Raw genomic sequence first — 26,707 nt, forward strand, 5'->3', positions numbered from 1 at the left:
AGAAATTGCCATGCTGGGTCAGACCAAGGGTCCATCAAGCCCAGCATCCTGTTTCCAACAGAGGCCACACCAAGCCACAAGAACCTGGCAATTACCCAAACACCAAGAAGATCCACTAGAGATGTGAATCGGGCTTCGGACGATTGAAAATATCGTACGATATTTTCAAAATCATCAGAAATCGGGGGCTCCCCCAAAACAATAGGAAAACCCCACAATATTGTTCATGGGGGTTCTCTTATCGTTTTGGGGGAGGGCGGGAAAAACGGCACACAAATATAACCCCTAAACCCACCCTGACCCTTTAAAACTAATCCCTTAGCTTCTCCCACCCTCCCAACCCCCCAAAAAACATTTTACAGGTACCTGGTGGTCCAGTGGGGGTCCTGGGAGCGATCTCCCGCTCCCAGGCCGTCGGCTGCACTAATCAAAATGGCGCCGATGGCCCTTTGCCCTTACCATGTGACAGGGTATCCATGCCATTGGCCGGCCCCTGTTACATGGTAGGAGCACTGGATGGCCCGCGCCATTTTTAAAGTACCCCTTCAAACTTCTGCCCACTAAGCAAAAGGCCACCGGCGCCATTTTGCTTAGTGGAAGCCGACAGCCAAGGAGTGACAGATCGCTCCTGGGCCCTCCGCTGGACCACCAGGGGTTTTCGTGAGTCTTGGGGATAGGGGTTGGGAGGGTGGCATGATGGGGGGGGAGGGAGAGTGAGGTGGGAATGGGCAGAATTTTGAAGGGGCAGTTTTTGCCACTTCAAAACACTGCCGCCTGAAACGGCCACCTCACCCTGCCGCTGGACCACCAGGGGTTTTCGTGAGTTTTGGGGGGGTTATTTTATTTAAATTTGGGAGGGCAGCGCAGGGAGTGGGGGAGCGGCAGCAGGTGGTCCCCATCTCAGGCGGCACATTGCCTTGAGCCGCCCCTGATACCATCTGATGATCATCGGTGCTCAGGTGAGCACCTACACAGATATCAGAGATAGTCTCCATGTGTGAGTACCAGCTTCAGTATCATTGCTTTCCTCATGAGTTCCATCACCATTTGTTTGAGCAGAGCCCCTTGAAAGGCACACATATCCCTTATCCTTAAAGATTCCACAGCAGAGATACTCCAATCTACAACTAGCAGATTAAAAATCTCCAATAAGGGACATCTTTCCTTTCCTTCCCACGTTCTGGATGCCTTTGGCCAGATCTCTGTTCATTTCTTCTAAGCTGGAGGCCTGTACTAGTGTAAATGGAATTGCCATTATGTTTTTTTAAGACAGCCCATAGCGCTTCTTTCTAAGCTGGAGGCCTGTACTAGTGTAAATGGAATTGCCATTATGTTTTTTTAAGACAGCCCATAGCGCTTCTTTCTTTCAACAAGGCCCCTGTATTTCAGGTGCTTTGATATTGTTTTTGAGATTAGTTACTCCTCCCTGTGTTTTGTCATCTCTGTCCTTCCTCAACAAGTTAGAGCCTAGTATTCCCAAATCCCATACATGAGTCTGCAGTGCTTCCACCATTAGGATCTATGATCTGGAATCTTATTGCCTTCGCTATGAACATTTATATTCATAGCTTTCCAGCTTTTCTCCCTTGACTTGCTGCACTCCTTGGTCTCCTTTTCTGCCCTTTTGATTAAAAGTGGACTATTTTGCTGATTAATTTTGTTAATTTCTCCATCCTTTTCTTGTATTTGTCGAAGAAGGAGGAAGACATCACAATTCCATTGCCTTCTTCTGTCATCCTCGTCCTCTAGTTTAAATGCCTGATGATACTGTGGGGATAAAGTTATTCCCTCTAACTTGATCCACAATAAAAATAGACAAATCTTTTGCAGTACAAGTTAATCACATTTATTAATGTAATATTACATGAGAAATATGATGCTTCAGGCAAACTTTCAATGTATGTTCCTAAAACCCAATATATATATAATCAAGTTTATATACATTTTATTTCTACAAAATCATGATTCAGCAAAATATCAATTCAATATCAATTCAACAAAATTGTAATTTCAGTTCTGCATTTTGCTTCTAAGATAGTTAACAGGTCAGCATGAGCCAGGTCCTGACTGCAATTATCTATAAGCACAGTACATTTTGTTACTGATAAAAAAAGGCTCACGCATCATTATATCTGTTTTCTACCAATTAGAATTATCTTTTATCTTGTCCATGGAACCAAAAATCTACTGATGTACAATCCTTGTACAAATTTGTTTACATATCTTTCATTCTTATTATAATTTAAAATAGTGTTCATAGCAAGCATAGCAAACAAAGCATAGATCAGTGAAGAATATTAATTAGCTAAACTGAACTATACTGAACAGAGAAATACAATAAAACTCTGTCTTTGGCAATATATGATCTGAATTTCCCACTTAGGATCCTTTTTTTCTGCTATTTGAAATATCTTCATGCAAGTCATGAAGAATATCCTTTATTTGTGCTGCATGTCTCTTTTTACTACAGCTGAAAAACTATTTGTCCCTCTCTTCCCATGAAGCCAAAATGATTTAGATAAACTGAAACCATTCTATCTTCACACAAACTCTAACACATAACTGATGTGTGCCCATTCTAGACTTGTGTTCATATCAGGAGGTCCATATTCAGCCACTATTTGGCTAAGCAAGTTAGCCAGATAAACATATCTGGCTAACTTGGTTGGGATATTCAGTGGCACAGCAGCTAAATATACTCAACTATCTAATAGTTAACAGGTCTAACTTATCTGGCTAACTGAATATCAGCACTAATTCGACTAAGTTATCCGGATAAGTAGCTCCAACCTGGAATGCCCCATCCCACCTCTCACTTAGCCTGCTAACTATTTAGCCAGATAGTTATTCAGTTTAGTAGCAGCTGCCAAACATGGCCAAATATTGAAACAGCGCACTTAGCCGAATAAGGCCCAACTTATCCAGCTAAGTGGTGCTGAACATGGACCTGTAGGAGACTGGAGAGCAAATTCCAGATTAAACTGCAATAGCTAATCCTGCCCAAAGAAGTTGTGTGTGAAAACAATGTTAGTGATTTTATTGTTGCAGAATACACGTGTGCTATTTGACATACATGCATTCAATTCTAGACAGTGATTCCCAAACCTGTCCTGAAGGACCCCCAGCCAGTCAGATTTTCGGGATATTCACAACGAATATGCATGAGATAACTCTACATGCACTGCCTCCATAGCATGCACATTTTCTCTCATGCATATTCGTTGTGGATATCCCGAAAATCTGACTGACTGGGGTCCCTCCAGGACAGGTTTGGGAACCTCTGCTCTAGAAACTTGATTTTTAGCAACATCATGCTCAGCTGGCCCCTTATTAATGCTTGTTTTCATTTCTGCTGTCACAGGTGCAAACGGACAGTTTCAATGGAGACTGGGTGCCAGAACGTCCAGCTCTGCTTTGCTATCCTCAAAGTGGCATTTGCACCTGAAATCATAGGTGCCCTCTATTTGTTCCCCCTTCTCTACTTATTGTTTCAAGCAGGGGAAGGATTCCTACTTGTACTGGTCTTCATTTGCTATGAAAGGAAGAAGGGACTGCAAGGTAAGCACAGTAAAACAGAGGGATCAAGTTAGGGGAAGAGTATCAGAAATAATAGCTAAGATGCACTTCAAATAAATTGCACTTTGTCACATGACAGAGGCAAGGTCAAGGGACTGGACCACAGATAGGCAGGGCAAAGCCTGGTCAGTGCTATTTAGGAAAATAGCGCTGACTCTGCTTGGGGCTAAGGGGTGCCCCGAGGGCTGGGTCTAAAAAAGAACTGTGCTGAAATCTATCGAGCTGTTTGGTCCTCACTCTTTGCTTGCCCAGTAAGGGAAGCCTTCTTAGCTACTTTTGCTCTCTTGCATTATTGTAAGACAGGAAACACGAGTTATATTTGATTTATGTTCCTTTCATTAAAACTGTTGATGAAGTGAGCCTATTTTGTTCTGTGTCTTAATCAGACCCTGACAATGGGATTGTTTTAAACAAATTCCCCGGGGTGATATTTTCCTGCAATTCGCCCCTGGGCAAGGGGACACTCCATGAACCTATCTGGTAGCAAATTTATAACTAATTCAGGAAAGTATTTTTTTCACTGAAAGCACAATTGTCATGATAGGCTGGACTGGGCTTGGGGTACAGCACCCAAGGAGTGGCACAGGATGGCAGGTCAAGGCATAGGCCAGTCTTCCGCCTAGCCAGTCCCATCCCCTGCAGATTGAGCCCTTGGGATCTGGGGGCCAGTAGGGCTTGGCTGCAGTGGCAGCACATCATAGTGAGTACAGATACAGATTGGACCTTGAACTGGAACGGCATGCAGGTAAGGACTAGAGCTTTGTACTGGAACAGAGTACAGGTATAATGCAGGACAGGCACAGGACAAGGACTCGGGCTGGAGCTGGACAGAGACAGAAACACAGGGCAAAGGCAGGACTGGACATGGACAGGACCCATAGAATAAGGAACACTGAACACAGAGGCCCAAAGGCACACTAAGCAAGGAAGTCCTAGATATGCCACAGAGCAAGATAAAGGCTAGGAGACTACAGAGCAAGGCAAGGGGCAAGAAGGCCTGAAGGCCACAAGGCAAGGCAAGGAGCAAAAAGATCCAGAGGCCACAAGGCAAGGCAATGAGTGAGAGGACCTGGAGGCCACAAGGCAAGGCAAGGAGTGGCCAGAACAAAGAGCCCAGGTAAGGCATCTGGGATTTGACAAGGCAGGAATATATAGGTATGGGGCTTGATTATATAGGGAAGGAACTTGGCAAGGCTGGAGACTAGGTTCACTGAGGACTTTTGATGGCTAAGAGGCTGCACCGCAGGCTGAGTTGGATGATTTGTGAAGAGACAGTGACTAAGAGCAGAGCTCACTGGAGGTCTCTGCAGGTAGGGAGGCATCATAGTCAGGGTATGATGAGGCTGCACAGCAGGCGAAATTATAACAACAATAAAGGTATGGAATTTGTTAATGGAGGATGTAGTCAAGGATAGTAGTATAACTGAATTTAAAAGGTTTGGCAAGTTTCTGGATGCAAAATCCCAAGGGAAAGTTACAGTATTGGAGGTGAAATTATTCTAAGCACATAGGAAAAGCGGAATCTGGGGGTGATTGTATGTGATGATTTAAAGGTCAAACAGATGGATAAAGTGACAGAAAAAGCAAAAAATATACTTGGCTGGGCTGCACAGGGAGAGGAATAGTCAGCAGAAAAAAGGAAGTGATATTGCCCCTGTATAGGGCTTTGGTGAGATCTCATTTGGAATATTATATACAATTTTGGAGACCACACCTTCAAAAGGATAAAAGCAGGATGGAGTCAGTTAAGAGAGTGGCTACTAACATGGTCAGTAGTCTTCATTGTAATGTATATGGAGATAGACCTAAAGATCTAAACATGTACACTCTAGAAGAAATGTGAGATAGGGGAGAAATGATAGAGGCATTTAAATATCTTAAAGGTTTCCATACACAAGAGGTAAGACTTTTTCAACAGAAAGGAGGATCTAGAACGAAGCGTCATGGGATGAAGTTGAAAGGGGGACATCTCTTAGAAATATTTCTTTACAAACAGGGTGGTGGATGCGTGGAACAGCCTCCCAGTGAAGGTAGTGAAGACAAAACAGTATCTGAATTCAAGGAAGCATGGGATAAATACATGGGATCTCTAAGGGAGTGATGGGAATTATAATGCTAAATGAATTGAGTTGATGGGCAGACTAGATGGGCCATGCAGTCTTTTTCTACCATCATGATTCTGTGTTTCTAATAATTAGTTAGATAAACTTGGATATCTTCAGCTCTTACTTCTGGGAGTGTGTAACAGGGAATGAACTTTATTATTAGAATCTGCTGGAGGATTTCCGGTGATGGTGCGAGCCTAGGGGGAGGCCACGAGCCTGAGCATCTAGAGGATTGCTACCAATCCACATATTAGATCTGTATGAATCTTGAACTTGATCACTAAAGGTGAAAAAGGGGGTTCTTCCGATTGTATCTGGCCTATTTGGTGGTGAGCAGTGCAGGTAATATGGCAACTAAAGCAAAAAGAGCGGGAGGAGAGAGGACAAAATGGCTGTGGAGGCCAGAGCACCATTGGAAGGCGTCTTGGAGCCGCTCCTAGCAGACATCACCAAGGCTATATGGGAGACAGCGAGTCGGAGACAGTGAGTACATACTTAAAAAAAAACTGCAAGCATCTATGAATGAATTGCATGAGAAATCTTCCAATCAGAATATGATGCTAGTTGCTATCGATCAAAAGCTAGGCCACCATGAGGATAGGCTAACTGGGCTTGATAGTGAAGTGCTGCAGCTATGGAGGAAGAATGAGCAACTAGAGGAAAAACTGGACAATTTGGAAAACTGCAGTAGGTGGATTAATATACGCATACTGGGCTTGCCTGAATCGATCCAAGGAAAGGCGATATTAAAGTGATTCGAGGCACACCTGCCCGAGCTGCTGGGAATTGATGTACAGGCCCAGCAAATGCTAATCGAGAGGGCGCATTGTCTTGGGCCATTTTCCAATACGGCACAACACCCCCAGCAAGTTATAATTACTAAACTTTATTGATAAAATGCATATAATCAATGCATTCCACAAGCCAAGAGGAAGTGCTTTTTGAAAATACAAAGTTGCTGCTATTCCCAGATTACTCATCTAAAACTGCCGAGATGTGATGTGAGCTCACATCATTTTGTTCACAGCTACACAGAAAAGGAGTCAAGTTCTCCCTTCAATTTCCTGCAAGTCTGAAAGTCTTTTACAAAGGAGACGAGGTCTTTTGATTCAAAACTGATGTCAAGGCATTTATGTCCTCTATTGACTAACTCAAAGCTGGTCATGGTTTTCCATTGCTACAAGAGCTGTCTAATTGTCAGCAACAGTAGGGTGATTTGATTCAAATGTTTAGCTCTTAATTAAAGTGATCCTCAGGGCACTTGCCCATTATTTTTCCTCTTGTTTCTCTGGAACCTGGGAGAGTGTGGGACGTGAATACTGGTTCGGCACTGCAAAATGGAAGAAATAGCCAACCGGTACTTTTTGGAAGGAGACAGCATCAAGAACAACAACAGGATGGGAATAAGTGAGACAAGGACTTGGGGGTGGAAGGCAGAAATGTTGGGGCAAATGGGGTATGGAATAGTGTGAGTGTGTGGGTATAAATGGAATGAGTGGCATTGCAAAGTGTTGGTGACTGGGTTTGGAGAAGAAGGGGGATCTAGGCTGGGAGGTCTCCCCTGTAAATATGAATAAATCTTTGATAGCTGAAAATGTGATAGTGATACATGGATAATATGGTTTTACGCTCACTCAATATTGAAAGCTTACACTTGCCCATAAAAAGAAAAAGATATTAATGGAAGTTAAAAGGAAAAAAATCTGATATTGCATTCTTACAAGAAACAAATTGTGATGATAAGGAGCACAAGAAGTTGCACCGTGAATGGGGCAGGTCAGTTTTTTATGCCTCACTGAATATGAGGCAATGCAGGGTGGCCATTCTAGTCAACCAAGCCACACCATTGGTGGTTGAAAAACAAATTGCAGATCCAAATGGTAGATATTTGTATGGTCATAAGGTACTTCTTTTAAACATATATACTCCAAATCATTACTCCCATGTATTTTTCAGGGAGCTATTCACTTTGGTGAGTAGATGGGAGGGTTATTCTGTTATTCTTGGTGGAGATTTTAACAACTCAGATAATCCTTTGGTGGACTGTAAGCCTTCAAAAATGCAGAGGAGAGACTAAACAGAAATTGGAATGGGTTTTTTATCTAAAGAACTGAGTTTAGTAGATGTTACATTTAAATGATCTGGAATTCTCTTTTTCCTCCCACATCCATCAGGTCCACTCACGTATCAATTATATTTTGATGTCTGAATCTTTATTCCATATTTTGCACACTGCTAAGATGCATGAGGTGGCCTTCTTGGACCATTCATTGTTACGAATGCAGTAGTCAATAATGGCTGGGGGAGATATGTGTACCTCTTGGAGAATGCCCCTTAAGTTAATCACCGATAAGGAGTTTGTGCAATACTTAAGAGTTAAATGGGGAAATATAAGCAATTTAATTACTCTCCTGATCGTCACCCAATGGTATATTGGAAAACTGCAAAAGCAATGTTAAGAGGCCATATTTATTTATTTATTTATTTATTTATTTATTTATTTAAATTCTTTTACTATACCGATACTCAAGACGAGGTCTTATCGTACCGGTTTACAATAGAACAGGGGGAAACCAATTAACAACTATATAGAAGGTAAAGTTACATTAAACAGGGAGCGAAAACATGGGAGCTGGAGGACAGGAAAGATTTTTTAAATGATAACAACTGGAGAGTGATAAAATAGTCAATGAAAAACAATAGAGTAGCGAGACATAAACAGCTAGATTGATCTCGGCTGTAGATTTATCTTAGGCGATTATTAACATATCTTGTGGACGGAGGAAACATGGGGAGGTAAGCAGGGGGGGTGGTGGCAGGGCAGGGACTAAGACGGGGAGGGGGGGAGGAGTTAGGGAAGAGGTCAGAGGGTGGGAGTCAATGTTGGTTGATAAAGGTTCCTTCAACGGTAAGCTTGTGTGAACAGCCAGGTTTTCAGTTTCTTTCTGAAGGAGAGATGGCATTGTTCCTGGCGTATATCTGGGGGAAGCGAATTCCAATGGAGCGGACCGCAGTCGAAAGTGCTCGCTTATGAATGGAGTTGTGGACCGAGGATTAGTTAGGGGGGGCCTTGAGAGAACCTTTGTAGGCGGATCTGATCGGCCTTGCGGAAGTATGTAGTTCGAGAGGGATGGAGAGTTGGATTGCTGGTATACGGATTTGTGGATGATGGTGAGAGCCTTGAATAGTATTCTATATTGGATGGGTAGCCAATGTAGGATTTTTAGAATTGGTGTGATGTGGTCCTTACGACGTGTGTTTGTAAGGATCCTGGCCGCTGCGTTTTGCAGCATCTGTAGAGGTTTAGTAGAAGAGGCAGGAAGACCGAGGAGTAGAGCGTTGCAATAGTCGATCTTTGAAAACAGTATGGCTTGCAGCACTGAACGGAAATCCTGGAAGTGTAAGAGCGGTCTTAGCTTCTTCAGGACCTGTAGCTTAAAGAAGCATTCTTTAGTTGTAGTGTTAATGAACTTTTTGAAATTCATTCTAGAGTCAAGGGTGGCCCCAAGGTCTCTAACCTGGCTTGCTAGTGGAATAATTGCATTATTGGCGAAGGGGTTGTTATCGCTAGGGGAGATAATCAGGAGTTCCGTTTTAGCCGTATTAAGGACCAGGTTGAGACTCGAGAGAAGAAGGTTGATGGCGTGTAAGCAGCTGTTCCAAAAATTTAGAGTAGAGGAGATGGGGTCCGAGATGGGGATTATGATTTGCACATCGTCCGCGTATATAAAATGGGTAAGGTTGAGGCTGTTGAGTAGCTGGCATAGAGGGAGTAGATATATATTGAACAGGGTAGGGGAAAGTGAAGAACCCTGTGGTACTTGTTTTGAAGGTATGGGTGGGATTCTTTGTCATTAATTTTAACTTTGTAGTGCCTGTTGTTCAGAAAAGATTTGAACCAGAGCAGTGCAGAGCCAGAGATGTCTATTTCCATTAGATGGTTGATGAGGATAGAATGGTTTACCGTGTCGAATGCCGCGGAGATATCGAGTAGGGCTAGCAGGTAAGATTGTCCCTTGTCAAGGCCCATCAGGATGTTGTCCGTACTCTTATATTCTTATATTCTTTCTTATTCTTTCTTATATTCTTATCTTTCTTATATTTCTTATATTCTTTCTTATATGTCCATATTCTTTCTTATATGAGCAGTAAAAAAAAGGCAGGCAAATATTTAGATATATCCCATCGCTTAGCTGCCTTGAGGAGGTAACATATCCAGCCTATGTCACCTGATTTGGCCAAACAATTTCTAGAGACAAAGAGAGAGTTAAATGCTTTATTGGCTACAAAGGCAAAATCTAATGAATGATATTATAAGTACCGCCTTTACCAGTGGGGAAATAAATTGGGGAAACTGCTTGCTCAGTTAGTTCAGAATACCAAGAAGAGGACTGTCTTATGTAGACTAGAGTATGGAAGCCAATCCTGTACATCTACTGTCATGATCAGTAAGGCGTTTGAAAACTTTTAAATTCAGCAGGGCCTGTGAATACGGAAACAAGTGAAAAAATTTTTCTATAAGGGTTGCCTCAGCTATCAGAGGAGCAAAGAACGTTATTGGAAGCTCCCATTAGTGTGGATGAAATTCAAAGGGTTATCACTGACGTAAAGCCAGCCAGGGCCCCGGGGCCTGATGGCCTAGGTGCTGAATGCTATAAAATCTTAAGGAATGTGGTGCCCAAACCATTGGCTGATATATACCAAGCGGTGCATGCAGAGGGGTCTTTCGAAGGCAGGCATAATCTTGCTACAATTGTATTGCTTCATAAACAAGACAAGGAGACGGGCCTACCCAACTCTTATAGGCCAATATCACTTCTAAATCAAGATATTAATATATTATCTGCTGTTTTGGCCAATAGAGTAAACGTAATTATACAAGATTTGATATCCTTGGACCAGACGGGATTTATAGCTGGCAGATTGTCATCCTCTAATTTGTTGAGGGCCTTGTTCACTATCAAGACAACAACTAACAGAGGCGTCAGTCTGGTTGCAGAGAAGGCCTTTGATTGTGTGGAGTAGCCTTATCTGCATTGGGTGTTAAATCGATAAAATTTTGATCTGTATTTTCTAAAATAGATAACAACCCTGTATAACCTGCTCAAGGCTCAGCTTTTGATCAACAGCTCTTTATCAAATGTATTCCAACTATGTAGAGGTACAAGCCAGGGGTGCCCCCCCTATCTCCGCTATTTTTTGTTCTATCCCTAGAACCAAATTGCACTTCATTCAATGAATGGATTTGAGGGTTTGCCAGTGGGCAAGGGATCAGTGGGCTTAGCTTATTTGCAGATGATATTCTTCTATTTTGGAGGAATCCAGGAAATAGTTTGGAGAATCCAGGAAATAGCTGAGTCTCATACATTTGTTTAGAAGTTTCTCTGGTTTAAAAATTAACCTCTCCAAATCCATAGCTTTATCATAACACACGTCTGTAAGAATAGACTGTGTGGGGTTGTTCCCACTGACATGAGATATTTGGGCATAACAGTGACAACATCTACAAATACAGACATTGGGGTAGATTTTAAAATGTGCACGCGGGAGTAGATTTGTTATAAAATACAGGGTCGGCGTGCGCAAGGTTGCGCAAAATCGGCAGCCTGCGCGCGCCGAGCCACGCAGCCATTCTCCGTTCCCTCCGGAGCGGCCTCGGAGGGAACTTTCCTTCCGGTTCCCCCCCTCCTTCCCCTATCTAACCCACCCCCCAGCCCTAACTAATTCCCCCCCTACCTTTATTTTACAAGTTACGCCTGCCTCCAACATGGTATAATAAACACTGAGGGTAATCTCTTAAATATAGCTCTCTATATCTCTGTCATAAACTAAACCACAAAATTAGAGAGACAACACATTTAACCTGTGTAGTATTTATTGTAAATATCCACATATATACCTACATAGACATTTAAAACTAAGCTAGCACATTCACACATTCATACAACCCAATTAAAATGACAAATGTTCATTCAAGATGTTAGATTTAAATAACATATATCATGCTTTCCAATGAAGATACTTATTTAACTGAGAATGAGTGTTTGGCAATACAAATTTTAAACACACAAGAATTTCAAGTATCAATTATAACCATTATATCTTCTTCTTTGATCTCATATCTGATCCACATTCGATGTATCTTTAATTATTATCACTGAAGTGCATTCATTGATCATCACAGTGTATCCAATCTATCCATATTCATTGAATCATCACAATGTATCCAATGTGTCCGACAAAAGATATCTTCGTTTCACCCCTATTATCAGGGGCTTCCTCAGGGACTCATATTATCTCAGATCTGTAATCATATTCCTTCATGGAATAAAAGTCCGAAATCCATATTATGCGACGTTCCACTGAATGATTATTATGAACCTGTACTTTCGAAACACTGCACTTCTATGTGGAAGTGCCAACTTGTATACTCAAGCGAACATTTCTATATCGTCGGAAGTGACATCACACGCCATGGGTGTGTCTCCACCTAGTTTGATGTTATCCATCAAGCTAGGTGGAGACAACCTTGCACAAATATCATCTTGGAGTGAGTTTCCTCACTCCATAGGTCATCAAATCTTCACAAGAGACCACTGTTCTGTTTGTACGTTGAATGTCAAAGTGGCCCCTAACCCCCCACACTAATACCTAAACCTCACTTCAAGTTACTAGGTGGGCCACCCAGAGGGATACAAATACCTATCTAGGGAGAGGACATTATGGCTAGTCTTTCTCTCTCTCATCTGAGCTCCCTGGGACCATTAACAATGGTCCCCTAGTGGTTGAATGCAGGAAATACATAGGTAATTAGTGCAAATTGCGATAAACTGTATATTAGCATAAAACACACCCCTTTTGCTATCACATGCGATACTTATCGCATTATGATAAATCCAGGCCTTAGATTGTAAGCCCTCAGGGGATAGGGAAATACCTACAGTACCTGAATGTAATCCACTTTGAAGCGCTGAAAAAAGTGCGAAAAGCGGAATATAAAAAAAGATAGAGGGCTGTATTGCTTGGGGCAGCTACTGGATTCAGATACGAAACCTCTCTATTCTTTCTCACAACTTCAAGAAACCTGGTCACTTCTACCTGGGCATTTATTTTATTATTTGCAAGCTGGACATTACAGCTTGGCTATGGTTACAGAGGGGCTGCCTTCTTGGCTTTCACAGAGCAGGAGGATTCCTTTTTCGATACGATACTAAGTTCAACAGAATTTGTATCTGGATGAGGATGACGAAGCAGGATGGAACTGAAGTGACAATCATTTCTCTAAGCTGGCAAGTGCATGGAGTGTAGATCTAGGGGAAGCACTGGACACTCAAGAGCTTTCAAAGGCATTCACATCCACTTGAAAATTTCTGGTATCAGCCAACATGCAGGAAATACAGTTCAAGCTGTTACACAGACCATACATTACTAGATCAATGGGGGCTAAAATGCAGCTTTGGGACTCGGACCTATGTTTGAAATGTAAAGTGCAACCAGGGATGCTTTGTCATATGTTCTCCGAGTGTCCGCAGTCATTTTGGCATCAAGTGAGCACCTTCTTGGAAAACGTACAGGACTGCACATTGGATTGGTCAGGGAAAATGCTTTATTTACATTTACATAAAAGACTGGCAGTTCTCCCGAAAGGTGGTACAAAATATGTCTCAATTGCCCTATTGTTGGCACTGATGCTGCAGGTAGGTGGCAAGGAACTTTTCAAGCAACAAACTGGTCACAGTCCATATCAGTGGGCTGCTAACAAAGGCTACTACAAGTTGTAGCCTTTGTCAGTTGACATTCCTCTGAATGAGAATCTAGGGTCCTGCAACTATGGATACTCATGTTTAATGGGCTGTATGTGTGATTGGTTTGTTTGTGTGAATATGTAGTATGTGTTATGCCTGGGGAATTGTCATGATATTTGTTTACAGAAAAAGGTTATTGATTGAGTTGGCTTACCAAGTGCCTGTCTTTACCCTGTTGTGTGATGGTGCTTGCAACTCAATAAACACAGTTTAAAAAAAAATAGAATCGGGGAGGTGGAGGAGAGAACATTTTTAATTACCTGCTGAGGTATCCCCGGGGTGAAGGACTTGATCCCGACCCATACGGGGGCCTCTGAATCTGAAACCGGAAGTGACATCAGCGAGGTGCAGCAAGCGTGAGGCCCATAAAATCAACCACAAACTGACTGCCTATCCGGAGGTGGAGGAGAGAACATTTTTAATTACCTGCTGAGGTATCCCCGGGGGTGAAGGACTTGATCCCAGCCCATACGGGGGCCTCTGAACCTGAAACCGGAAGTGACGTCAGCAAGGCGCGGCAAGCGTGAGGCCCATAAAATCGGCCACAAACTGACTGCCTATCCGGAGGTGGAGGAGAGAACATTTCTAATTACCTGCTGAGGAATCCCCGGGGGCGAAGAATTGATCCCGGCCCATACGGGGGCCTCTGAACCTGAAACCGGAAGTGACGTCAGCGAGGCGCGGCAAGCGTGAGGCCCATAAAATCGGCCACAAACCGACTGCCTATCCGTAGGTGGAGGAGAGAACATTTCTAATTACCTGCTGAGGAATCCCCGGGGGTGAAGGACTTGATCCCAGCCCATATGGGGGCCTCTGAACCTGAAACCGGAAGTGACGTCAGCGAGGCGCGGCAAGCGTGAGGCCCATAAAATCGGCCACAAACTGACTGCCTATCCGGAGGTGGAGGAGAGAACATTTCTAATTACCTGCTGAGGAATCCCCGGGGGTGAAGAATTGATCCCGGCCCATACGGGGGCCTCTGAATCTGAAACCGGAAGTGACGTCAGCGAGGCGCGGCAAGCGTGAGGCCCATAAAATCGGCCACACAGCAGTGTGTCGAGCCGCCAGTGCGCCGCTCAAGCCGTGTGCTCCTAAGGGGCGCGCGGCTTAGTTTTAAGAACTGGAAAAAAAAAGTCTAGAACATGAAGAAACTCCTCCACCTCTGGTAAGTTAGAAGTTATAATTAAAGTTAGTTAATACTATTGAATTTCTCTGTTCACCATCAGCCTCTATCATAAGAAGACCCAAGCTTATATATGGTATATATACTGAGGTACATAGTGGAGTTTATATTTTCCTAAAAGACTCTCTATAAGGAAAATTATGCCTCATAGTGTCAGGAAACACAGGGCAAAAGAGAAGGCTAGCCCTGGAGCCTCCCTTACTCATGAGGTATCAGGACCTATGGATGTCCACATTGTACGAGGAGGAAAAATATCGGGAGTGCAGTCACTGAGGCAGGGAGTTGGGGATACAACTCAGACACCGGTGCCTGACTCTGACATCACGGTTTCCCCGATCATGAGAGAAGATTTTTTTTAAAGACTATAAAACATAATTTAAATATCAATGGGGAAAATGATAGTTCCAGAGAGGGGTTAAAACACATATTTTCAGTATTAAGAAGGCTGACATGGGGAGAGTTGCTTCAAATACAAAATTATAGGCAGAATCAACTTTTTTATTTTAACTGGAAGGTTTAATCCTCCAGGTTTGGTCAGATCAAATAACGTAGCAACGGCCAATTGCTCCTTCCTCCCTTGTCCCGTCCCCTTTTGTACCTCTTCCCTTTATTTTTCTCTTCACCAGGTTCCCAACTTAATAACTCATACTGACACCTTCTTTGGTAGGTAAATGGCCACAGCTTTTATTTAAACATACAAGATAACTCTCCTGGATATCCGAGCCGGCAGCTTGCGAATATCACCGCCCGCCACCGAAACCAAGCAGGGCAGCCTGACTGTCAGCCCCCCGCCGCACTCCTAGGAAGGGGGCCATTGCTTTTTCCCGCCTTCCGGCGCCACCGGCTACATGCCATTACGTGGTGACACCCGCACCACTTCCAATTCTTGCCCAACCGGCCCGGATACCCGCCTCCCGCAAAGCTGTGACGAACATATCAATATTGAATGACAATTCAACAAGCTAACATCGAACGCTAACTGGTATTATACCGTGACAAGTAACTAATGCCCACCCGCTGCGCGCTGCTTCCTGGGTGGGTGGGTGGGTCTTGGTCGGGTTAGCGATTGAAAAGGCCGCGATCCTCACGTTGGGTCCTTATAAGGAGGGGCTGACGTCATCAGCTGGCGCCGCCGGAGCTCCTGGTGACGTCCCGAGTCCCGAGTCCTGCGCCCTGGTTGTCCTCCTTTGGGGCTGCGCTCCGGGTGGTGGCAGTGAGGTAGGACTGGGCGAGAGAGGGCTGGACTGGGAGGTGCCAGTTTCCTGTACTGCGCGGTATGGGTGCTACCTTCCCCCCCTCCCTTCCTTTCGTTGTTGCTGCGTCCGGCGTCGCTGGACGTGCTGCCGTTATTGGTGGGCTCCTGCCATCCAGCAACGGGCCCACCGATTAACGTAGCAATGGCCAATTGCTCCTTCCTCCCTTGTCCCGTCCCCTTTTGTACCTCTTCCCTTTATTTTTCTCTTCACCAGGTTCCCAACTTAATAACTCATACTGACACCTTCTTTGGTAGGTAAATGGCCACAGCTTTTATTTAAACATACAAGATAACTCTCCTGGATATCCGAGCCGGCGGCTTGCGAAAATCACCGCCCGCCACCGAAACCAAGCAGGGCAGCCTGTCTGTCAGCCCCCCGCTGCACTCCTAGCAAGGGGGCCATCACTTTTTCTCGCCTTCCGGCACCACCGGCTACATGCCATTACGTGGTGACACCCGCACCACTTCCAATTCTTGCCCAACCGGCCCGGATACCCGCCAAAACACGAGGTAGGGAGACCCTTGCCTCATGTCCCCCCAATAAAATATCTATGCTGTGGCCATTTTACTTAGCTAGTTCCTCAATGGCGTCCTGTAGGGTAACATTGAATATATCGTATCCGATGTCGGATAAGTGGACCTTGTCCGGTCGGAACAACCCCGGGGACATATCATCCGCCCACGTATGTTTTATCTGTTTTCCCCCTACTTTTTGTATCCACGCCCCAATTTGCCTGTTCAGCTTTTTTCTCCCGCGACCCCATAACTTTGACTCCTTGAATTTTGGTCTGGGAATAATATCTGACCAGCATACGACCACCCTTGGGTATAATTCCATTATTTGCGCTATGTCACTTTTTACCCATCTAATCAATTGTTTACATGTCACTGCACTTAAATCGTTGCCTCCCAGATGTATGATGATAACGTCGGGCGGAGCCAACGCTTGCTTCCGGTGTCGTATGAGAGGCAGCAATTGTTCCCAATGCATGCCTGGGGTCCCTATCCATTCAATGCGCCAATACTTTGGTGCCATACCCAAGTGTATTCCGTATGGCCGCTCACGAGCTCGCTTTGCTGCCCATCGGACGTATGAATGCCCGATAATCCATGCCGTATTTGTTGTTTGCTGCTCTTCTGTAAGAAAATTGACAATGCATGTTATTGCGAGCGCTATTACGGCTTGTTAACTGCCTCCACCTTGTCGAGGCGGACATATAGATTGACAGCGCTGGATTTCCATCAGCCAATTTTTTTGATGGCGTCGGTTTGTAACCCGGCTTGCGCTGCGCTTGTGGCGGCGCCTATCCTGAAGGAATGAGTGGTGAACTTTTTTGGGTCTAATTTCATCGCTACCACCGCTGCTCTTAATACTGCGGAGAATTGGAACCTGGTGAGTGGGGAACTATCCTCGTGAATCAGTAGTAGCGTTCCTCCCTTCGGCCGTATCTTCATATAGTTTTCGAAGTTGCGTAAAGGGCAGGTTGCGCACGTTGGTACTGCTGAGAGTGACAGCGTGCTGCCTCGTCCTTCTTGGTCGGTTTTTGATTTCGGAATGATGATAGTTATTTTCCTGGGAGTGTAAGCGACGTTGTCTCTCCGCATACCGCTCCCTCCTTTGTCTTCCTTGTTGTTAGCTACTAATTCGCTGATTCGGAATGCTCCGAAGAATGCCAGGGAGAAGGCGAGGCAGAAAAGCGCAACCTCGAATGGAGTGGAACAGATGGCTGGTAGCCGTTCCCACAATGTCCTTAGCATGTTGTGGGTAATGGGATGCCTGTGATCCTTGGTTGGGACCGCTTGCCTTGCCCATCCTGACATTATCTTTTTGATGAGGAATGACTTAGTGGGATCGCCCCACCCTCGCGCTTTGGAGAAGAATGCGAGACCCGCCATGCTTTTTGCCACTGCATTTCATGTAACTCCGGCCTCCTTGGACGCAACTATGAAGCTGACCATGAGTTCCCCGCTGATGGGTCCCGATTTCCATCCGTTCTCCTTCAAGAACTTGGCCGCGGTTTCGTATCCACGCCAGTATGCGTTCCATGTGGATGTCGCGAGGGATCTGCATATTAAGTCTTGCGTACTTGGCGACCAATGTTCCATAAGCGAGTCGGCGTTGCTGTTCTCACCTCGTCTGCTGTAGGTACCTGCTTGTGAAACAAAGGCAACTTATCACGTGATAGGGAGTCCGCAGCGCCGTTATTTATTCCTGGCATGTGCCTAGCGCGTAAAGTAATGTTATTCTGCAAAGCTTCAAGGACAATTTCCCTTAATAAGGTGACAACCAAAGGGCACTTGGCCGATTGCGCATTTAATACCTGGACAACGGCCTTGTTATCGGTCCAAAATATTATGTGCTTATTTCTGATTCTCTCGTTCCAGAGCACTAGGGTCACCCAAATTGGGAAGACTTCAAGAAACGTGATGTTCTTCGTGAGGCCGTCCGCTATCCAGTCCTCTGGCCAGTTCTCTGCGCCCCAGGAATTCTGGCATATGGTGCCGAAACCCCATCCTCCTGATGTGTCGGTATAAATGTGTAAATCAAGGTTGGATAGGGGAGGTCCCTGCAGTACCGATATGCCATTGAAGTTGGTGAGGAATGAGTTCCATATATTGAAATCCGCCCGTATAGAACTTGATAACCTGAGGAAGTGATGGGACCGTTGTATTCCAACCGTTGCTGCGGCGAGCCTCCTCATGAAAACCCTTCCCATCGGGATGATTCTGCAGGCGAAGTTCAGGGTTCCCAGTATGGACTGGGCCACCCGAAGTGTTATTTTCTTTGCTGTATGAACTTGTTCTATTATTAAACGGAGCTTATCAACCTTTTCTTCTGGAAGCTTGGCTATCATCAAGTTAGAATCTATTTCAATCCCGAGGAAGGAAATTACCGTTGTGGGACCCTCCATTTTGCCGTGTGCTAGTGGGACGCCGAAGTCAGTCGCCATCTTCTTGAATTCCATTAAATGGCTGTAGCATGCGTTTGATTCTCTAGGTCCGACGAATAAGAAGTCGTCTAAGTAGTGAATGATGTTGCGTGATGATGTGCGCTTCTCCGTTACCCAGTGTAGGAATGAGCTGAATAGCTCGAAGTATGCGCAAGACACGGAGCAGCCCATGGGCATGCATTTGTCGAAGTAGTACATGTCATTGAACTTGAAGCCCAGCAGCGGGAAGCTTGCCGGGTGCACCGGGAGTATGCGGAATGCAGATTCGATGTCTGCTTTTGCCATCAGTGCCCCAACTCCGCAAGCTCGTACCATCCTGACCGTGGAGTCGAATGACGCGTATTGCACCGTGCATTCCTCCTTTGGTAAGTGGTCGTTTACCGACTGGCCCGGGGGGTAGGATAAGTTCAAAATCAATCGATACTTGCCCGGTTCTTTTTTTGGGATTACCGCCAATGGGGATAGGAACATCTGCGGAAAAGGTGATACCAGGAATGGTCCCGCAATACTTCCGTGTGCCATTTCGTTATCCAGCTTGTCTTGCACGATCCCCTTGTATTGTGCTGCCGAATGAGCGTTGCCTATGCGCGTGCTCTCAATTTCTCCTTAGAACGGTATAACGAAGCCTTGCGTGAAACCTTCTTTTAATTTGCGGGCCTTTTGTTGATTGGGGTAGATGTCCAACCATGGTTGCATGGCTTCTAATTTTATGGGCGATGGTGATTTTTCAAATGTGGCCAGTTGTGTTGGCTTTTGGCTTACTCCCCGCAGCCTGCTTCCTTGGACATTTTGACAGCGGGTGAGGTGCCGCGCATTCTGTGCAAGCGTGTGTGTACTTGCAGTCAGGGAAGTTGCAACCTGTCTTGTTGTACCGCCAGCAAGTACTGTCTTGGCTCCTCGCTTGGTGCTTTGCCTGGAATCGGTGTGGGGATGTTCTCCTTGTCGTCCTTGACCTGATTGCGTTATCGAATGGTTTGCGTGTCATCTGATTAATCCATAAATTGACATCTTGCGTGCCCCATGTCATGAAGCGATTCTCCTCCATTTTATCGCGGAATTGTTCGTCATAATTGAGCCATGCCCAGTTATCGTGCTGCTAAGCTCTTAGGATATTAACTGTGTAGCTCAACATGGGGCCGTACTGCGACGGATCACTGTGACCGACGACGCTCGTCATGTGCATAAAAGCGATGACCCAGTTGACTATGGTTTTGGGTATTTTTATTTCTTTGCTTAAGGAGGTTGATCCCGCTCTCCGTTTTTTTCTTTCGTCTGTTTTCCGTCTTCCGTGAAGGATCGAAAAGATGTCGACGTATTTTCGTTTTTTGATTTTCTTTCTTAGAGTTCTAGGCACGCCCTCCCACAACTCGGACAATGTGGTCAGCGCTGGGGGGCCCCTAGATTCCTGTATGACCTTGCTAGCGATCGCTTGTCGGTCGCTGTCTGTGGATGAATCGGAGGACGAAGAAGTGGACCCGCTACTCGAGCTAGAATTAGATCTGCGCCTGCGCTTCGAACTATGTTTTGACCATCTAGTTAGTGTCGCTTGCTGCGCGTCGAACGGCTGTTCGCCTGTTAATAACTCACCCGCTTCAGCCTGATGTCCGACCAAGCTTCCTCCGGCCTGGCTGCTGATAGCTGGTCTGTCCGCTTTGCTCCTAGTGTCTTGCGCTAGCGTGACCTCGTCTTGCCTTTGGGTATTGGTACGAACCTCTGTCGCTACGGTTATGTTACCGTTGGACGGGTGTTCACCATCGCCTGATGCCGTGCTGTTATGTGGATGGCTGCATGCCGCTGAAGGGACGTGTCTGCAGTTCTCCCTCTCCTGGTATCCCGTAGCTTGCGGTGGCGCTTGCCAATACCACCACGGAGGCTGTTCGCATTGATGACGGCTACGTCCTCGCTGGTGCGCTCCATCCCACCGCATCCGCTCACGATCGCAATCCCCTTGTATATATGGAGCTGCATTTATCCATGATGGCCGCGAATACCATTCGTTCTCGTCTTCGATCCAAGGTGGATATGGTCTGGTTGCATAGTAGGGGGCCTGCGGTTCCCTTATGGATTGGAATTGCGGCTGGTGGGAGTTGGCCCTCCGCCACTCCTGTCCGTCACTCTGTCTTGTCTCGGTTGTTCTGGTACGATAGCTGATGGGTGTACCGCATTACATGTTTCCTCCCTGTTTTCAGGTTGCCTTAGATTGGGTACATCCTCTTCTTGCGTCTCTCTGGCATCAGTATTCGTTGTCGTCTCTGGCGCCCCCGTTGTTGCTGGGTTCTGTGTCAGCGTTTTCTTGCTGCTGTTCCCCCTCGTGGTCCGGCTCCTTCCTCTGCTCTTCGTGACTCTGGCTGACGGTTTTGTGGCCGATACTGTCTTGCGTTTGGTGTTTTGGATATTGGGTGCTTCTTTGTGGACCTTCCTCGCCGTGCCTCCTCTTGTTCCTGCCCGTTTGGCTTGTCTCTTTCTGCCTGCTCTGCGGGTCTCTATGGTGCGTACTGTTAGTGGGATATGCTCCCCAGCTATTACTGAAATGCAAGCAAAATTAACATATTTCTTATTGAGAATGCCTCGCATGCATAGACAACAACTGGAAATCCTGTATGCTCACACACTTTTTTTTTTTTTTTTTTATTGTGTTGTTGTCGTATCTCGTGTCGAGGAAAGGGTCCTGTGAACAAGAGAAAAAGATGTTATTTGGCTGAAAACGCAATGAGGGAAAGGAGCCCGTGCTAGGTTTGAAGGTCTAGAGCTTGTTATACTTCTGCGGTTGTAACGCGTATACCGCTTCGCTTGTTTGCTAGGCGTGGAGAGGCCAGCCTCTCATGATGCTTTGTTAATACAAAGTCCCTACTCCATGCGGCGCATCTAAGGTTTTTTTTTTTTGTCTGCACATGCATTGCCCTGTTCTCTGGTTCATCGCTTCCTGCTGTGCCTTTAGCTATTCCTAATCCCTTTTAATGATGCCGCCAATCTGCCCGGTACCGACTTTGAACCTCCCCCCTCCGATGGATTCGATTTGTGTACGTTTTCTAACCCAGATAAAGCTGCCTCGCTGCCTACCCTTTTTTTTTTTTTTTTTGTCCATCCTGTTTGCACTGCCCCCCCTTGGAATTGTGCCGTGCACCACGTCCCTTGTGCGCTGGTGACTTATAAACTCGACGAATAGTATTTATTATGATATTATGTTATTACTTAGCTGAAGCCCGGGCCTGTGGGCGCTCGAGCCAGTCTCCTCTCGCCTTGGAGCCGTGCCTCCGACTTGCAGCGTGGACGCCGCTTACGTCCTTGGCTGTCCCTGCCCCTCGACCGCCGATCGGAAGCTGATTCCCCTGTCCGGAGGTCCCGAGCAGCGTGCTGGGTCGAGTCCTGTTCCCTCACCCACTCTCTTACGCCGCCCTCCGGGAGCCTCTTCCGTCCTTGCATGCCTAGCCCCTCGAGCGACCCTATCGGAAGCAGATTCCCCAGGCCGGATGTCCCGAGCAGCGTGTTAGGGCAATCCGACCCCCCTTTGCCTGTGCGATCACCGGGCGCCGCCAAGCTGACCGGCCGGGCCCGATGATCCGTCCCTACCGGGGCGATGCGATGCTTCTGGGCCCGTAACCCGAAACCCAGACGGAATCTCTCTCAGGGCAACAAAGTGGCGATCCGGAACATCCCCTCCCCCCCCCCGCCGAAATCGCGCACCGGCCGTGCCCTGGGACGCCGTGCACGCTGCGCAACCGCAACACCCCGACCCTGGGCCCGCGCACCGGGCGACCTCCCCCTTTGAACGTCCCGAAGGAACCAGGTATCGCCCCAGCACGCCGGAGAACCCCTTCTCCCCGGGAACCACCCCCCCCCCGCAGCCGCTCACATGCGCACGCATTAAACATTATTTTTTTTTTTTTTTTGCATGTGTCTACGTCCGTGTCGACTCACCGGCTACCAGAGGAGCTTGAGGAAGGAACCGAGCCTCCTCTCTGAGAATCCGACTGTGTACTCTCTTGGTCGCCGATATGGTGGGGCTTCCCCTTCTCTTGGTTGGGTTAGCGATTGAAAAGGCCGCGATCCTCGCATTGGGTCCTTATAAGGAGGGGCTGACGTCACCAGCTGGCGCCGCCGGCGCTCCTGGTGACGTCCCGAGTCCCGAGTCCTGGTTGTCCTCCTGTGGGGCTGCGCTCCGGGTGGTGGCAGTGAGGTAGGACTGGGCGAGAGAGTGCTGGACTGGGCGGTGCCAGTTTCCTGTACTGCGCGGTATGGGCGCTACCTTCCCCCCCCCCCTTCCTTTCGTTGTTGCTGCGTCCGGCGTCGCTGGACGTGCTGCCGTTATTGGTGGGCTCCTGCCATCCGGCAACGGGCCCACCGATATACTTTGGTGTCCCCAGTAGAGCTGGGTGGCAGAACATTCAGGTCCCGTATTACAGATTCTCAGTCTCAAGTGAAAGGCCAAGAGGAGACAGACTTCATCTCCGGATGCAGAACTTAAGGAGGCAATTTCCAAATTGTCTTCTTTGCAACAAAGTCTGCGGGTACTTTCTACCCGCAGACTTTGCCCCATGTTTCAAAGTGAAAGTACATGCACACACACTTTTGCTTTCAAACTTGTCGTGGGTATATGATACCTGTAGAATTTTTCTGGAAAAGTAAGTGCACGAATTGAAAATGCAATTAATACAAGGACTTTTTCTCCCCTAATCTCAATGTGCCAGTGGGAACACCTCCTCTAAATGTGGCTAAATGCATGCCTGCTGTGGAATCACATGCAAACTTTTAGCTGCAGTGGGGGGAGGTCAGATTTCAGGAAGCTGATTTACACAGGTAAATTGCTTTTTATGTGAGCAAATGGTTTTGAAAATTGTCCTATAAATTTTCATCTTAGCCAAAAAGGGGCTGCGGATTAATCCTGCTAGGATCCTCATTCTCTCTTCCTATACACATTTCTAAAACTTGGGTCATTCTAATTGGGCTTTCAGATTGAATGGCTTAAAGTACATTTAATTTGTGTTTATCATGTGTCCAATATACGTGCATGCACTTTCTAGCTCAGATGGTAATTTTGTGATATAATGGACAAAAAAAAACATACAGGAATCAATGAAGTGGCTCAAGTCTCCCAGCTTCCTTCCCATAAGCCATATAAGTTATTTTCCTGTATTTCTTAAAACTCCACCAACACATACCTAGAGAGCAGAAGGTGCAGTTAGCCCAGCACACAATTTAACCCGCAGCTATGTGCACATTTTCTTTTGGGTATAAACTTATAGCTGATGCTGCATGGAGTTTTATGCACGAAAACTGTGGGGTAGATTTTAAAAGAAGCGCGATCAGCCTACTTTTGCTTGCGCATCAGACTCAAGCAAAAGTACGCTGGATTTTAGTAGATACGCGCGGAGCCGCGCGTATCCACTAAAATCCTGGATCGGCGCGCGCAAGGCTATCGATTTCGTATAGCCTGCGCGCGCCGAGCCGCGCTGCCTCCCCCCGTTCCCTCCAAGGCCGCTCCGAAATCGGAGCGGCCTTGGAGGGAACTTTCCTTTGCCCTCCCCTCACCTTCCCCTCCCTTCCCCTACCTAACCCACCCGCCCGGCCCTGTCTACACCCCCCCTTACCTTTGTCGGGGGATTTACGCCTCCCGGAGGGAGACGTAAATCCCCGCGCGCCAGCGGGCCTGCTGCACGCCGGGCCGCGACCTGGGGGCGGGTAAGGAGGGCGCGGCCACGCCCCCGGGCCGTAGCCACGCCCCGTACCCGCCCCCAAAACGCTGCCGACACGCCCCCGGAACGCCGCGACGACCGGGCCCGCCCCCGACACGCCCCCGACACGCCCCCCTCCGAGAACCCCGGGACTTACGCGAGTCCCGGGGCTCTGCGCGCGCCGGGAGGCCTATGTAAAATAGGCTTCCCGGCGCGCAGGGCCCTGCTCGCCTAAATCCGCCCGGTTTTGGGCGGATTTAGGCGAGCAGGGCTCTGAAAATCTACCCCTGTGTGTATAACATGGGTCAGTGCCTTCTCATGCAAATTCCATACTAATGATGGCATTAGCTATTACCCCCAATACAGAGAGGGGCCCTGTCTTAACTCGTGTTTTCTTAGCACTGGAAATGTAACTCTTTCTCAGGGGTGGACTAAAGTTTCCAGGGCTAAAGTTAATCTATGGGCAGAAGCTGGAGTTCCTCTGCCAGGACCTGCAGTCAGGATTTTCTGCACATAAAATATGGCTTACTGCATGTGCCAAAAGAAAAATGTTTTCTGCCCTGAAAGCATTTTTGTATAAATAAATCAAACTTGTGTGCACAAAGCAGGTTTTGTGCACATAAAAGACTTTTATGCACACATAAGTGTTTGGGGGGTTTTTGTGCTCATAAATCATGAATCCCAGAGACTCCTTTTTCCCGCTAGAGTTAAAATGTGCATTCAGTCTACGCAAAAGGCATAGCACACATTTTAACTTGAATCCGCATACTTTTTAACTTCCAGTGCATTAGCATACCATTTGCTTACTGCAGCAGGAGTTACATTTTTTTTTTATTGTGCATTGTTTTTCAGCACACAGCTTTATTGCATTCCTTCTTACAGTGGGCCTTAGGAAAGGAAGCTAGCACGGGCTAGCCACCTTCATTGTCTGTAAAATTACCTATGGACAAAAAGTATAAGGCACTAAAAGAAAGCTGATGAATGGCTTGGGAGTAAGGAAATGGAGAAAAGCTCATTAACATTTGTTTACTGTCTTATCACTTTCAGTTATGAAAAAAATGATTTATGCATCTGTGAATGACATGAAAGAAGAGCTGAAGCTGCAAACAAGTCTTTCCATGGACGGCAGTGCAGAGGAACCGTGAACACAAACCAACTTTGTTTTCAAAACTGCCGCAATGTTTGCCTTCTGAGAGTATCACACTGCACACTTCAGTAGCTTTGTCTAATAAGGAATCCATCCCAGAAAAGAGTTCTACATACTGATCATAGAGAAAGCATAGGCTAACCAAAATATTGCCTTGCTGGGGATTTGATCTCTGTGCTATGTGCAGTTGGGAGCAGGTTTCACATCTCAGAATTATTGTGAAGCTAATTGTGTGTAAAAGAATTCACACCACCGATACCAGGCAGATTTTCATTGTAATGTCAGTGTTTCATACAGATTTTATTGACAGTGTCAATAGTAAATAAGATGTGAAAATCTGAACTTGGTCTCCATCCTACCTTTGGTACACTGACGTTAATGTTTGGTATTTAGCACCCGCGTTTAAAGGGACACACTGCACTATCCTCAAGTACTACCTTGCCAGTAAAGACTTTAGTAAACTATTTTGTATTGTTTTGTGTTATTTTCTATTGTCATTTACAATGGATTTTAATTGTTATGCTTAAGAAGAAATGTGCCTTTCTGAAGAAAGCAATAGACATGCATACCAATGGAATAAAGACTACATGATCTGCAAGGCTCAGCACTTTCTGCCCTGCTATTCAACTTATACCTTCTACCTCTATGCCGCCTCCTAGCAGGTCTAAGTCTAAAATATACGCAGACGATATACAGTTTACAATTCCTTTCACCGAATCCTGGTCTAAAACATTTTTCACTATTACAACTCTACCTAACAACAATAAAAATATGGTTATCTCACAACAGATTAAAATTATACACAAACAAAACAGAGTTAATTTATCTTTCAACAGTACCAGACTCAAACCTTCACATTTGAGAATCAACACATTCCTATAAAATCTCATGCAAAGAATTTAGGAGTGACCATCGACTCCAGACTATCAATGACTGGTAACCAATGGGACAGTGCTATACCGGGGTACAAATTATATCGCAATGACAGAGAAGAGCACTCGGGAGGAGGTGTG

The 26,707-nt window shown here is 46.1% G+C and overlaps 1 protein-coding gene across 5 annotated transcripts; it reads left to right on the forward strand.

Annotated features, from left to right (window-relative positions):
• Nucleotides 1-3,241: 3,241 nt before the first annotated feature.
• Nucleotides 3,242-26,227, forward strand: LOC115090093 (sodium/bile acid cotransporter-like). Of its 5 annotated transcripts, none has more exons than XM_029598791.1 (2): nucleotides 3,242-3,558; nucleotides 25,595-26,227. In XM_029598791.1, the coding sequence occupies exons 1-2, from the start codon at nucleotides 3,312-3,314 to the stop codon at nucleotides 25,690-25,692; spliced, it is 345 nt and encodes a 114-aa protein (XP_029454651.1). In that variant the 5' UTR covers nucleotides 3,242-3,311; the 3' UTR covers nucleotides 25,693-26,227. The 5 variants fall into 5 exon arrangements, 1 of the variants encoding a protein (XP_029454651.1); XR_003856307.1 differs by lacking the exon at nucleotides 3,242-3,558 and adding an exon at nucleotides 22,604-22,662; XR_003856308.1 differs by lacking the exon at nucleotides 3,242-3,558 and adding an exon at nucleotides 22,790-22,873.
• Nucleotides 26,228-26,707: the final 480 nt, after the last annotated feature.

This window comes from Rhinatrema bivittatum, chromosome 4 (assembly GCF_901001135.1).
Source record: "Rhinatrema bivittatum chromosome 4, aRhiBiv1.1, whole genome shotgun sequence".
NCBI classification, from domain to species: domain Eukaryota; kingdom Metazoa; phylum Chordata; class Amphibia; order Gymnophiona; family Rhinatrematidae; genus Rhinatrema; species Rhinatrema bivittatum.

What these genes read in the sequence shown, in the direction of transcription:
- LOC115090093 (XM_029598791.1), top strand. Translation starts at nt 3,312, where the DNA reads ATGCTCAGCTGGCCCCTTATTAATGCTTGTTTTCATTTCTGCTGTCAC. An exon ending in AAGGAAGAAGGGACTGCAAG is followed by an intron (nt 3,559 to 25,594) that starts GTAAGCACAGTA and finishes TATCACTTTCAG; the next exon opens with TTATGAAAAAAATGATTTAT.